The sequence below is a fragment of the Geotrypetes seraphini genome, chromosome 16 (assembly GCF_902459505.1).
Source record: "Geotrypetes seraphini chromosome 16, aGeoSer1.1, whole genome shotgun sequence".
Taxonomy (NCBI): Eukaryota; Metazoa; Chordata; class Amphibia; order Gymnophiona; family Dermophiidae; genus Geotrypetes; species Geotrypetes seraphini.
Window position 1 is genome coordinate 24,486,870 of NC_047099.1, and position 12,200 is coordinate 24,499,069.

Below are 12,200 nucleotides of genomic sequence, written 5' to 3' on the forward strand. Positions count from 1 at the left end.
GGACATAGGACGGGACAGAAACACAGAAAAGATTCTAGACTTTAAAAGAACTAACTTTGTTCAGGTGAGGGATTACATCAAGGAGTTGTTATCTGGATGGGAACATCTGGAAGAAGTAGGAAAGCAGCGGACAAAACTGAAAGGAGCTATTGTAAGGCAACAAACCATTTTGTAAGGAAAGTAAGTAAAATAAAGAGAAAAGAAGATCACTTTGATTCTCAAAAGTAGTAGCTGAGATAGTAAGGAAAAAGAGGTTAGCTTTCTTTTTTTTAAAAAAATTCTTTATTGATTTTTAAAACTTACAATAAGTGTAACATCATTTCATACTTAAATACATCACTTAATAGCCTATCAAAATTTAATTCAGATTCCATATCCCTCTCTCCCCTATATTCAATTAGCACTCCTAAGAAAACCAAAATACCCCCCCACCCCCCTCCCCCACCTTGGACGTGCATTTTTAAGGGAAAAAATGGTATTCATTCATTGCAGTATTTTGTTAATGGCTCCCAAATATCCTGAAATTTCTTAAAATTTCCTTGCTACATGGCAATTACCCTTTCCATTTTAAATATGTGACATAAGGAGTTCCACCAAAATGATTAATTTTTCCCATGTTAAGGTATTTGATTAGGGGGTAATAGGGTGGGTTTTACTTGTTGTTATTATATAATACATGAGTATTTTAATAATTTCACAGTAAGGATGATTTTATGATTTATTGAATAGGGAGGGGGAGGGATTATTAGATTCAATAAGAATGATATAAATGTTAGATTTCTTTCATAATATTTAAAATATTATAGAATTTTTTTTATTTCATTTTTCATATAACAACAAGTGTATCATAAAAATTCATACTATTGCATTAAGTATACACTTGATATTTCCTTAACTTACTGTAAATACAACATATCATTATATAGTCCTTACTATAATTTTAGACATCATATAATATTTAATTGTTATATTGTATGCAACTATCAAAATAAGGGGAGGGAATATTATAGAATTTTAATTTGTAATGAAATGTTTTTTTTTCTGTTTTAAGATTTTTATGTTAAATTTGATGCTTATATGAGAGTTAATCAAGTGTGTATCTTTAAGTTTTAAATGAGTTTATTTGCTACACTTGTTGTAACATACGAAAATGAATAAAGAATAAAAAAAAAAAAAGGAGTTCCACCAAAAGCTATAATTCAGACAATCTCAATTTTTCCAATTTCTCATGATATGCTATATGGCAACCCCTGTCATAATGAGTAATAGCTTATTATTGTTAGAAGATATTTGGCTCCTAACTTTCATTGATGTACCAAATGGTACCGTATCATATGATAATGCCACCGGATTTTCCAACAAGCTATTTATTTGACCCCAAATTGAATTCCAAAAAAACCTGTATCAATGGACAATAAAATACCAAATGATCTAATGTCCCAGCTTCAAGATGACAGTGCCAGCATCTATTAGACTTAGAGCTATCTAACTTCTGTAAACAAACTGGGGTCCAAAATGCTCTATGTAACAGAAAAAAACAAGTTTGTGTCATAGACGCATACACTGTACATTTCATCCTCCAAGCCCAAATTTGTGGCCATTGAGACGCAGTAATTTGATACTTAATCTCAATGCTCCAAATGTCATGAAGGAGGGGGGGGGGAAGAGGTTAGCTTTCATAAACTACAAAAGATTGCAGAAAAAGGAAGACAGGCAAAAATATCTGGAAAAGTTAAGAGAAACTATTAAAATAGTCAGGAAAGCTAAGAAGCAAATGGAAGAAGAAATAGCCGAAATGATAAAATGGGGGGGACAAGATAATAGATGCTGGCATTGCAATCTCGAAGCAGGGACACTAGATCATTTGTTATACTATTGTCCCCTTATCTTGACCTTTTGGAAATCAATCTGGACCCAAATAAATTGTCTATTAGAGAATCCAGTGGGTTTTGTCATATGACACGATTCTATTTGATATGTCAATGAGAGCAAAGAGCCAAATTTCATCAAATAATAATAAGCTTTTATTGATTATGATAGGAGTCGTCATACAACATATCACACATAATTGGAAAAATTGGAGCAGGCTTAATTACAGTTTTTGGTGGAACTCATTGTGCCACACCTATAAGATGGCGAGAACAATAGCCATACAAAAAGGGAATTATAAAAAATTTAAAGAGATATGGGGGCCATTGACAAAATATTGTAATGAATAGATACCATTTTCCATTATAAGTAAAATGTAAGTGAAGGGATGGGAGGGGGGGGGAATTCTGAATTTTATTAAATGATTGGATAAGTAAAAATGAATATTTTATAGGATATATTTGATTGCATATGTTATGGTTGGGATGGGAGGGAAGGGATTAAATTTTATGTATTATTGTTAAATATGACAGATGTTCAAGTGATGTATTTAAATTTCAATTGTCAATTTATTGATACACTTGTTGTAAGAGGTAAAAATAAATAAAGATTTATTAAAAAAAAAAAAGGGGGGGGACAAGACATTTTTTTAAAAGATATGTTAGTGATAGGAGGAAGTGCAAAAGTGGTATTATGAGACTGAAAAGGTGAAGGGGAGGAATATGTAGAGACTGAATTACTTAACCAATATTTCTGTTCTATGTTCACAGCTGAAGCACCGGGAGCAGAACTGCAGAACATAAGAACATAAGAAGTTGCCTCCACCGGGATCAGATCAGTCCATGACCTGTCAAGTGTTCCCTGCCCTAAAAAACCTATCCTTACTTCTATCTGTATCCCTCAATCCCCTTTTCCTTCAGGAATTTATCCAAACCTTCTTTGAATCCCTGTAGTGTCTTCTGCCCCACCACAACCTCCGGGAATGCGTTCCATGTGTCCACCACTCTCTGGGTGAAGAAGAACTTCCTGGCATTGGTTCTAAACCTATCCCCTTTCAGTTTCTCCGAGTGCCCCCTTGTACTTGTTGTTCCCCACAGTCTGAAGAATCTGTCCCTGTCTACCTTATCTATGCCTTTCAGGATCTTGAAAGTTTGTATCATGTCTCCTCTAAGTCTCCTCTTTTCCAGGGAGAACAGCCCCAGCTGTTCTAGCCTGTCGGCATACGAAAGGTTTTCCATACCTCTTACCATTTTCGTCGCTCTTCTCTGGACCCCCTCAAGCAATGCTATGTCCTTCTTGAGGTATGGCGACCAATACTGGACACAGTACTCCAGATGCGGGCGCACCATTGCACGGTACAGTGGCATGATGACTTCCTTTGTCCTGGTCGTGATACCCTTCTTGATGATACCCAGCATTCTGTTTGCTTTCTTTGAGGCTGTCGCGTATTGTGCTGATGCTTTCATTGTTGTATCCACCAGCACACCCAGGTCTCTTTCAAGGGTACTTACATCTAGCAATGTTCCCCCCATTGTATAGCTGAACATCGGGTTCTTTTTCCCAACATGCATGACCTTGCATTTCTCTATATTAAAACGCATCTGCCACTTTTTGGCCCACTCTTCCAGCTTCGTTAGGTCCCTTTGCAGGTTTTCACAGTCTTCCGTGGTTCTAACCCTGCTGCAGAGTTTGGTGTCATCTGCAAATTTGATAACCTCACATTTCGTCCTTGTCTCCAGATCGTCTATAAATATATTGAACAGAAGCGGTCCCAACACCGACCCCTGCGGAACTCCGCTCGTGACCCGTTGCCAGTCTGAGTATTTGCCCTTCACTCCAACCCTCTGTTTTCTGCCCGCCAACCAGTGTTTAATCCATCGGTATACATCCCCCTCCACTCCGTGGTTCCACAGCTTCTTAAGCAGCCGTTCGTGGGGTACCTTGTCGAAAGCTTTTTGGAAGTCGAGGTAAATTATGTCTATGGGTTCCCCTTTGTCTATCTGGCTGTTTATTCCCTCAAAGAAATGTAGTAAGTTTGTGAGGCAAGACCTTCCCTTGCAGAAGCCATGTTGGCTCTCCCTCAGCTGCCCATTTTTTTTCCATGTGCTCGCAGATGCTGTCCTTAATAAGTGCTTCCATCATCTTACCCGGAACCGAAGTCAAGCTCACCGGCCTGTAGTTTCCCGGGTCTCCTCTTGATCCTTTCTTAAAGATAGGCGTGACATTTGCTATTTTCCAGTCCTCCGGGATCTCCCCAGTTTTCAATGATAGATTACATATTTGTTGGAGTGTTTCCGCTATTTCCTTTCTCAGTTCTTTTAGTACCCTTGGGTGGATTCCATCCGGGCCCGGTGATTTGTCGCTTTTTAATCTATCTATCTGTCGTAGGACGTCCTCATGGCTTACTTCTATTTGCTCCAGCTTTTCATCTAGATCCCCACTTATAATCTCCTCAGGTTCTGGTACATTGGATGTGTCCTCGCTTGTGAAGACCGACGAGAAAAACTTGTTTAACCTGTCTGCTACCTCTTTTTCCTCTCTTACCACTCCCTTTCTGGTTCCATCATCCAACGGTCCCACTTCCTCCCTTGCCGGTTGCCTCCCCTTCACGTACCTAAAGAACGGTTTGAAGTTTCTCGCCTCCCCAGCCAGCTTCTCTTCGTATTCTCTTTTTGCTTCCCTAACCACTCGGTGGCACGCTTTCTGGTGTTTTTTGTGTTCCTTCCGGTTTTCCTCAGTTTGGTCCTTTTTCCATTTTCTGAATGATGATTTCTTGTCGCTTATCGCCTTCTTCACTTCCTTTGTTATCCACACCTTGTTTTTTGTTTGATTCTGTTTGCACCCTTTCCTAAACCTGGGGATGTACGCAAATAGGGATGCAGCCTAGTATTGGGTGAAACATGGCTGTGTTGGGTTTTTGACAATAAAGGTACCTTTCTGAGACCAGTTGTGTGAGCTACAACGTTTGCACTGCTGGGGATCTGTTTGTGACATCACAACCTTTCCTACTCAACACCAACAGATTCTCATGTCACAGCGGCTGGATGCAGAGGACATCCGGCTTCCCTCAAATATGTGCCAACTAGGGACTAATTTCTTCACCTTCATTGCCTCCTCCAGGGCTGGAAGTGCCTCTTCCAAGTCCTTTTGTGCATTTTCAGCCAGCTCCTTGCATTTAATCTCTTCTGCAGCAATTTTCTCACTGTGAGCTGACACTGTCTGAATAGGAGTAAAGTGGTCAGAGAAAGAATTAAAATATCTATTTTCCAGCTTTAACCAGGGTTATCTATCATTGGTTCCGCTAAGGTGAAAAGATCACTAGCTCACCTTCTGCTGCTCATCCGCCTCACGTTTCTGCTGCACAATTATCACTAGATATTCCTCACACTGCTTCTGGAAGGCTGCCACCTTCTGCTTGGCCTCTTCCAGTTGCTGGGACATCAGTTCCACCTTCTGGCGAGTGTCATCAATCTTAAACAGACCATTGCGTAATTTGTTCACTTGTTCCCACAGCTGCTGCCGCTTCTCAGCTAACAGCCTTTGGGAGAAGGACCAGAAATAGGCAGGAGTTAGCAGTCTCAAATACATGAATTACAGTATAAATCTCATATTAAGGATAATACACTTTTTTTTTCTCTTGCTGTTTCCAATACATGAATTTTTTAAATATTATTTTATACTAAAGTTAAAAGGCTCACTTCCCTCAATTTTGCTGTTGCATATGTGTAAAGTATTTATGGATGTTTTATTTGTGATCTGCCTACTGTATACGCAAAATATAAATTAAAAAAAATATATACAGTCAAACCTCGGTTTACGAGTGCCGCAGTTTGCGAGTGTTTTGCAAGACAAGCAAAACATTTGCAAAATCTGTGCCTCGGAAACCAAGTTCCCCCCCCCCCCCGGCGATCCGGCATCCCCCCTGCTCGCGTCGCCCCCCCTCTGCCGCGATCTGGCATTGACCATTCACCCACCCAAACACATTCTCTTATCTGGCACCGGCACCAGCACCAACGCACAGGACATGCCAGTGCCCGAAGATCTTCTCTCTTCCTAGTGCTGGGCCTTGAGCATCTGCGCATGCTCAAGGCCTTCTAGTTCTCGCTCTCTCCGAGATTCTCGAGATACTGAAGGCCCAGCACATGGAAGAGATAAGATCTTCGGGCATCGGCACCGGAATGTCCTGTGCATTGGTGCAGGTGCCTGTGCCAGATAGGGGTAAGAGAATGTGTTTGGGTGGGTGGGTGGGTGGGTGAGTGGGGGATGCCGGATCGCGGGGTGTGTGTGTGTGGAGCAGCGCCGATGGCCTCGGAGGGGGGGGGGTAAGGTGGAGCAGCACCGGTGGGCTTGGGGGGGGGGAAGTAAGGTAGAACAGTATCGGTGGCCATGGGAAGGGGGGAGGAGGTGGAATGAATCAAGTGAGTTTCCCTTACATCCTATGGGGAAACTCGTTTTGATATACAAGTAAATTGGATTAAGAGCATACTTCTGGAACGAATTATGCTTGTAAACCAAGGTTCCACTGTATATGAATCACATCATATAACTTCTTTTCTTTTTTTTTTTTAAACAACCGTTTCCCTCCAAAACAGCGCAAGTGGACACTAAAAACAAAACACCTGCTGCCCCCTACTGGTCTGCTACCATCTGTCCTTAGGCCCTTACTTTTTGTAGCCGGACACCAGCTCCAGGTAGTTGGTAGGTGTGACGTAGTTGTACCGGCGGAGCTCCAGTTTCAGCTTATTGGAGTAATCTGCTGCAGAACGATGCATGATCACAAAGATCCAGGCCACTTCCTGGTGAATCTAGCAAGGGAACAAAAATATGAAGAGTTGAGGGAGTGTGGTGCAGTGGTTAAGAGCTACAGCCTCAGCACCCTGAGGTTGTGGGTTCACATCCCACGCTGCTCCTTGTGACCCTGGGCAAGTTACTTAATCTCCATTGCCCCAAGTAAATTAGGTAGAGTGTGAGCCCACCGGGACAGATAGGGAAAAATGCTTGAGGAACTGAATGTAAACCACTTAGGCTATAAGTGATAGAAATAAATAAATAAATATTCCATTCCCTTTCAGATACTAATTTAGAGGTTGATGATAATAAGTGAATAATTGGAAAAACTGGGAGAGGCTGAATTACAGTTTCCGGTGAAACTCTTTACGCCACATTTATAAAATGGAAAAGACAATAGCTACACAGCAGGGGAATTTTAGAAAATTTCAGGATATTTGGGAGCCATTAACAAAATGTTGTAATGATTAATATTGTTTTTCCCCTTAAATATGCATGTTCAAGGTGGGGGAGGGGGAAGATTATTTTGGTCTGATTATTAAAGTAAGGTATATGGGAATGGGGATTATTAGCTGTTTTCTTGAATTTAAAGACTGTTATTGAATGGGGGGGAGGGGGGATAAATTCTGATGTGGATTTTAATAGAATATTAAGTATTGTATCAGAGTTTAAAATGTTATATATGCTGTTACACTTATTGTAAGTTTTTAAAATGAATAAAGAATTTAAATTAAAAAAGTGACTTTTTGATATATTCATGCCTGTTTGTGGAAATGAATATTTCTTGGACCTTTTTTCTTTGGTTAATTCAGCCCTAATAATGTGGACTTAAAAAACACCATTAGCTGTATGCTATTTGAGTTTCTTTTTATTTTGTGTAAATTGCTAGATATTGTTATGTGCTATAACAAATAACATCAATAAATAATTTAAAATTCTGGACTCTAGTTCGTTTACAGAAGTTAGATAGTTCAAAGTCTAATAGATGCTGGCATTGTCATCTTGACATAGGGACACTGGATCATATGTTGTTCTATTGTCCCTTGATACTTCATTTTTGGTCAGTTTGGGGACAAATTAATATCATTCTGGAGTCGTCAATTCCATTGACATACGAGTTGTCATATATGGGACGTTATTGCGACTTAAGCCCCCATTAGACCGATATAAATGGCAACTTTTCCTGATTATGACCGAGATGGCCATACAAATGGTTACTCGTAATTGGAAAAATTATGATCGCCTCAATTTTCCTTTTTGGTGGGCGAATTTATGCTTATGCTACAGGTACAAGAAAATGAACGCAGACATGTTGGGGCATAGTAATACATTTAAAATTGGTTTGGGGCCCATTGACGTCTTTTATGACTTCATTATAGTTGCCTTTTATCTTTACTTTTTATTTGCACACACATCCGGGGGACGGTGGGGTAGTGGGAAGGGGTGGGGGTTATCTCTTTGTTTTGTTTTATTCCTTGATGAAAATGTAACGGAAGGGAAAGGAGGGGGTTTATTCTTTATTCATTGTTATTGATTATGATTATAAGTGCTTACCCTGATGATTATTGTATATATACGGTTCTGCACTTTTGCTGGCCTTAAAACTTAATAAAGATTTATAAAAAATTAAATAATTAAAAATATATACAGCAGAGGTGCCCAATATGTCGATCGTGATCGACCGGTAGATCGGGAAGGCAACGTGAGTCTATCGCGGAGCCCATCCCGGGCTCCGTGATACTCGTGTTGCCGTCCCGATCTATCCTCTCCGCGACGTTCCCCCCCTCCCTCCCTCCAGAAGCGTCGGACCGACCAGCATTCCGCTCCCTGTTGTCAATTCTGGCGTCAGAGAGGAAGTTCTGTGCCAGCCAATCGCTGCCTGGCTTGCCCGGAACTCCTCTCCAACATCAGAATTGACATCGAGGAACAGAATGCTAGTCAGTGCGACCCTTCTACATGGAGAGTTTGGGGTGGCGGTGGCTTGGGGGCCTGTTCCCTGATGACGGTGGCAAACCTAGAGGCTCGAAGGCCTGTTCTCCGATGGCAAACCTAGTGGCTTGGGAGAGGGCAGGGAGAAAGAAAGAAAGGGGGAGGGGCAAGGAGACAAAGAAAGAAGGGAAACAGAAAGAAAGGGGGAACAGGGAGTCAGAAAGAAAGGGGACATGGAGAGAGAGAAAAAAAGAAGGGGGCAGGGAGAAAGAAAAAAAAAGTTGGGGGAGAGAATGAGGTTTGGAGGAGAGGAAGCATACAGGAGGCTGAAAGAAGGGAAGAAATATTGGATGCACAGTCAGAAGAAGAAAGTGCAACCAGAAACTCATGAAATCACCAGACAATAAAGGTAGGAAAAATGATTTTATTTTCAATTTAGTGATCAAAATTGTTCATTTATCTGCTGTCTATATTTTGCACTATGGCTCCCTTTTACTAAACCGCAATAGCGACTTTTAGTGCAGGGAGCCTATGAGCGTTGAGAGCAGCGCGATGCATTCAACGCAGCTCCCTGTGCTAAAAACTGCTATCGCGGTTTAGTAAAAAGGGAGGGGGTATATTTGTCTATTTTTGTATGGTTGTTACTGAGGTGACATTGCTTAGAGTTAACTGCCTTGACCTCTTTGAAAAAAAACCCGGAATATAAATGATAATTAACATTTTCTCTGTGTACAGTGTGTTTTGTGTTTATAAAAATTTTTTTATTGTTGGTAGATCATTTTGACTTGGTCATTTTAAAAGTAGCTCGCAAGCCCCAAAAGTGTGGGCATCCCTGATATACAGTACAGTGGCGTACCTAGGGTATGTGGCACCTGGGACCCATCATTTTTTGACCCCCCCCCCATCTATATGAAAAATATGATTTTTAGTAACAATCCACATATTGCACAACAAGAGTGTACCTAGGAAAAGGCAGCATCTTAAACACTCCAGTGAGCACTAGAGTTCTTTTCATACACACAGAACAGAGATACACCCTCGCCCAATATGGAATAATCACAAACTAAAAATAGAAATATGTAGACAAAAGTTAAACTGAACCGCCAAGAAACCAGACCCTGGATACAATGCAACACCACAAAAACAGTAACACATGTCCTCTAATACAGTGCAAAATATAAAGACAGTAGATGTAAATTTGAAAAAACTGATACATAACAATCACCACTTTACAAATTAACAAATAAAAATAAAACAAATAATGAGAAATTAAAAAATACCATTTTATTGGACTAATCCCCGTAAGCTCGGTCCCCATCCCCGCAAACCACCTGATTCTATCCACACAAGCCTTGAATTGTTTATATTAAAGTATAAAGAGAAACAATATTCTGTACAATTGTCAATTTATAAATCAGCGTCTTCTCCCCACTCTCTCTTCCCCATTTCCCTTCAGTGTCCTCAGCCCACTCTCTCTCCACTTTCCTTCAGCGCACGCACATAAAAACAAGCAAGTAATTTATATCATTTTCATTCTATTCATTCATAGAAATTAAAGTCTAAAAAATGCCAGTCACATAACAAAACATGATTTTACAAAAATAATTCCCTGCAAATGGATCGATGCTTAGTTTTTCACAATTGCAACATAAATATGGTTTAAATAAGACACAAAATTTTAGATGGTTGCAGTTGAAGCAAGCTATTCAGGAGGGGTTCCCTGAAAGCACAGTTACTTACCGTAACAGGTGTTATCCAGGGACAGGAGGCAGATATTCTTTACTGATGGGTGACGGCACCGACAGAGCCCCGGTACGGACAATTTTAGAGTGATTGCACTCTAAGAACTTGGAAAGTTCTAGCAGGCCGCACCGCGCACGCGCGAGTGCCTTCCCGCCCGATGGAGGCGTGCGGTCCCCAGTTAGGATAAGCCAGCTAAGAAGCCAACCCAGGGAGGTGGGTGGGACGCAAGAATATCTGCCTGCTGTCCCTGGATAACACCTGTTACGGTAAGTAACTGTGCTTTATCCCAGGACAAGCAGGCAGCATATTCTTGACTGATGGGTGACCTCCAAGCTAACAAAACGAGGGATGGTGGGAAGGTTGGCCATTAGGAAAACAAATTTTGCAAAACAGATTGGCCGAAGAGACCATCCCGTCTGGAGAATGCGTCCAGACAATAGTGAGATGTAAAAGTATGAACTGAGGACCAAGTAGCAGCCTTGCAGATTTCCTCAATAGGTGTGGAACGGAGGAAAGCCACAGATGCTGCCATGGCTCGAACTCTATGGGCTGTGACAGAACCTTCCAGTGTCAGTCCGGTCTGAGCATAACAGAAAGAAATGCACGCTGCGAGCCAATTGGACAGCGTACGTTTAGAAACAGGATGTCCCAATTTATTCGGATCAAAGGACAGAAAGAGTTGAGGGAATGATCTGTGGGGCTTAGTACGGTCTAAATAGTAAGCTAAAGCCCGCTTACAGTCCAAAGTATGCAGAGCCTGTTCTCCAGAATGAGAGTGAGGTTTCGGAAAGAAGACAGGCAGAACAATGGATTGGTTGAGATGAAATTCAGAGACAACCTTAGGGAGAAACTTTGGATGTGTACGCAGAACCACCTTGTCATGATGAAAGACGGTAAAAGGTGGGTCTGCTACTAGTGCATGGAGCTCACTGACCCTCCTGGCAGAGGTGAGAGCAATCAGGAAGAGAACCTTCCAAGTGAGAAATTTGAAAGAAGCCGTGGCCAAAGGTTCAAACGGAGGCTTCATTAAGGCTGAGAGAACCACATTAAGATTCCATATCACAGGAGGTGCTTTAAGAGGTGGTTTCACATTGAAAAGACCTCGCATGAATCTGGAGACCAAGGGATGAGCTGAAAGGAGTTTCCCATGGACTGGCTCATGAAAAGCAGCAATAGCACTGAGGTGGACTCTGATGGAAGTAGACTTGAGACCAGAGTCAGACAAAGAAAGAAGGTAATCCAACAAGGTCTCCACAGCAAGGGACGTAGGATTATGATGATGAAGAAGACACCAGGAAGAAAACCGTGTCCACTTCTGATGGTAACATTGCAGAGTGGCAGGTTTCCTGGAGGCATCCAAAACAGAACGAACGGACTGAGCCAAAAGAGTATCATTCGAAGTCAGCCCGAGAGATACCAGGCTGTCAGGTGCAGAGACTGGAGGTTGGGATGCAGAAGGGTCTCCTGATGCTGTGTAAGCAGAGAAGAAAATTGTGGAAGTAGGATAGGTTCCCTGGAACTGAGTTGAAGTAGAAGGGAGAACCAATGTTGCCTGGGCCACCGTGGCGCAATCAGAATCATGGTGGCCTGTTCGCTCTTGAGCTTGAACAAGGTCCAGAGCATGAGAGGCAGAGGAGGGAAAGCATACAGGAAGAGATTGGACCAATCCAGGAGAAATGCATCCGCTGCCAGACGGTGAGGAGAGTAGAGTCTGGAGCAGAAGTGGGGCAGCTGATGATTGTGAGGAGCTGCAAAGAGGTCTATCTGAGGAGTGCCCCACTGAGCGAAGATGGACTGTAGAGTGAAAGGATCGAGTGTCCATTCGTGAGGCTGGAGAATTCTGCTGAGCTTGTCCGCTAAGGAATTCTGTG

The 12,200-nt window shown here is 41.8% G+C and overlaps 1 protein-coding gene across 1 annotated transcript in view; it reads right to left on the bottom strand.

Moving 5' to 3' along the window:
• The window catches only part of DNAH2 (dynein axonemal heavy chain 2), a 511,463-nt gene that overhangs the window by 149,901 nt on the left and 349,362 nt on the right, over window positions 1-12,200 (bottom strand). The window contains 3 exon segments of the mRNA XM_033923769.1: window positions 4,972-5,088; window positions 5,197-5,407; window positions 6,535-6,674. Coding sequence (XP_033779660.1) covers window positions 4,972-5,088; window positions 5,197-5,407; window positions 6,535-6,674 — 468 coding nt within the window.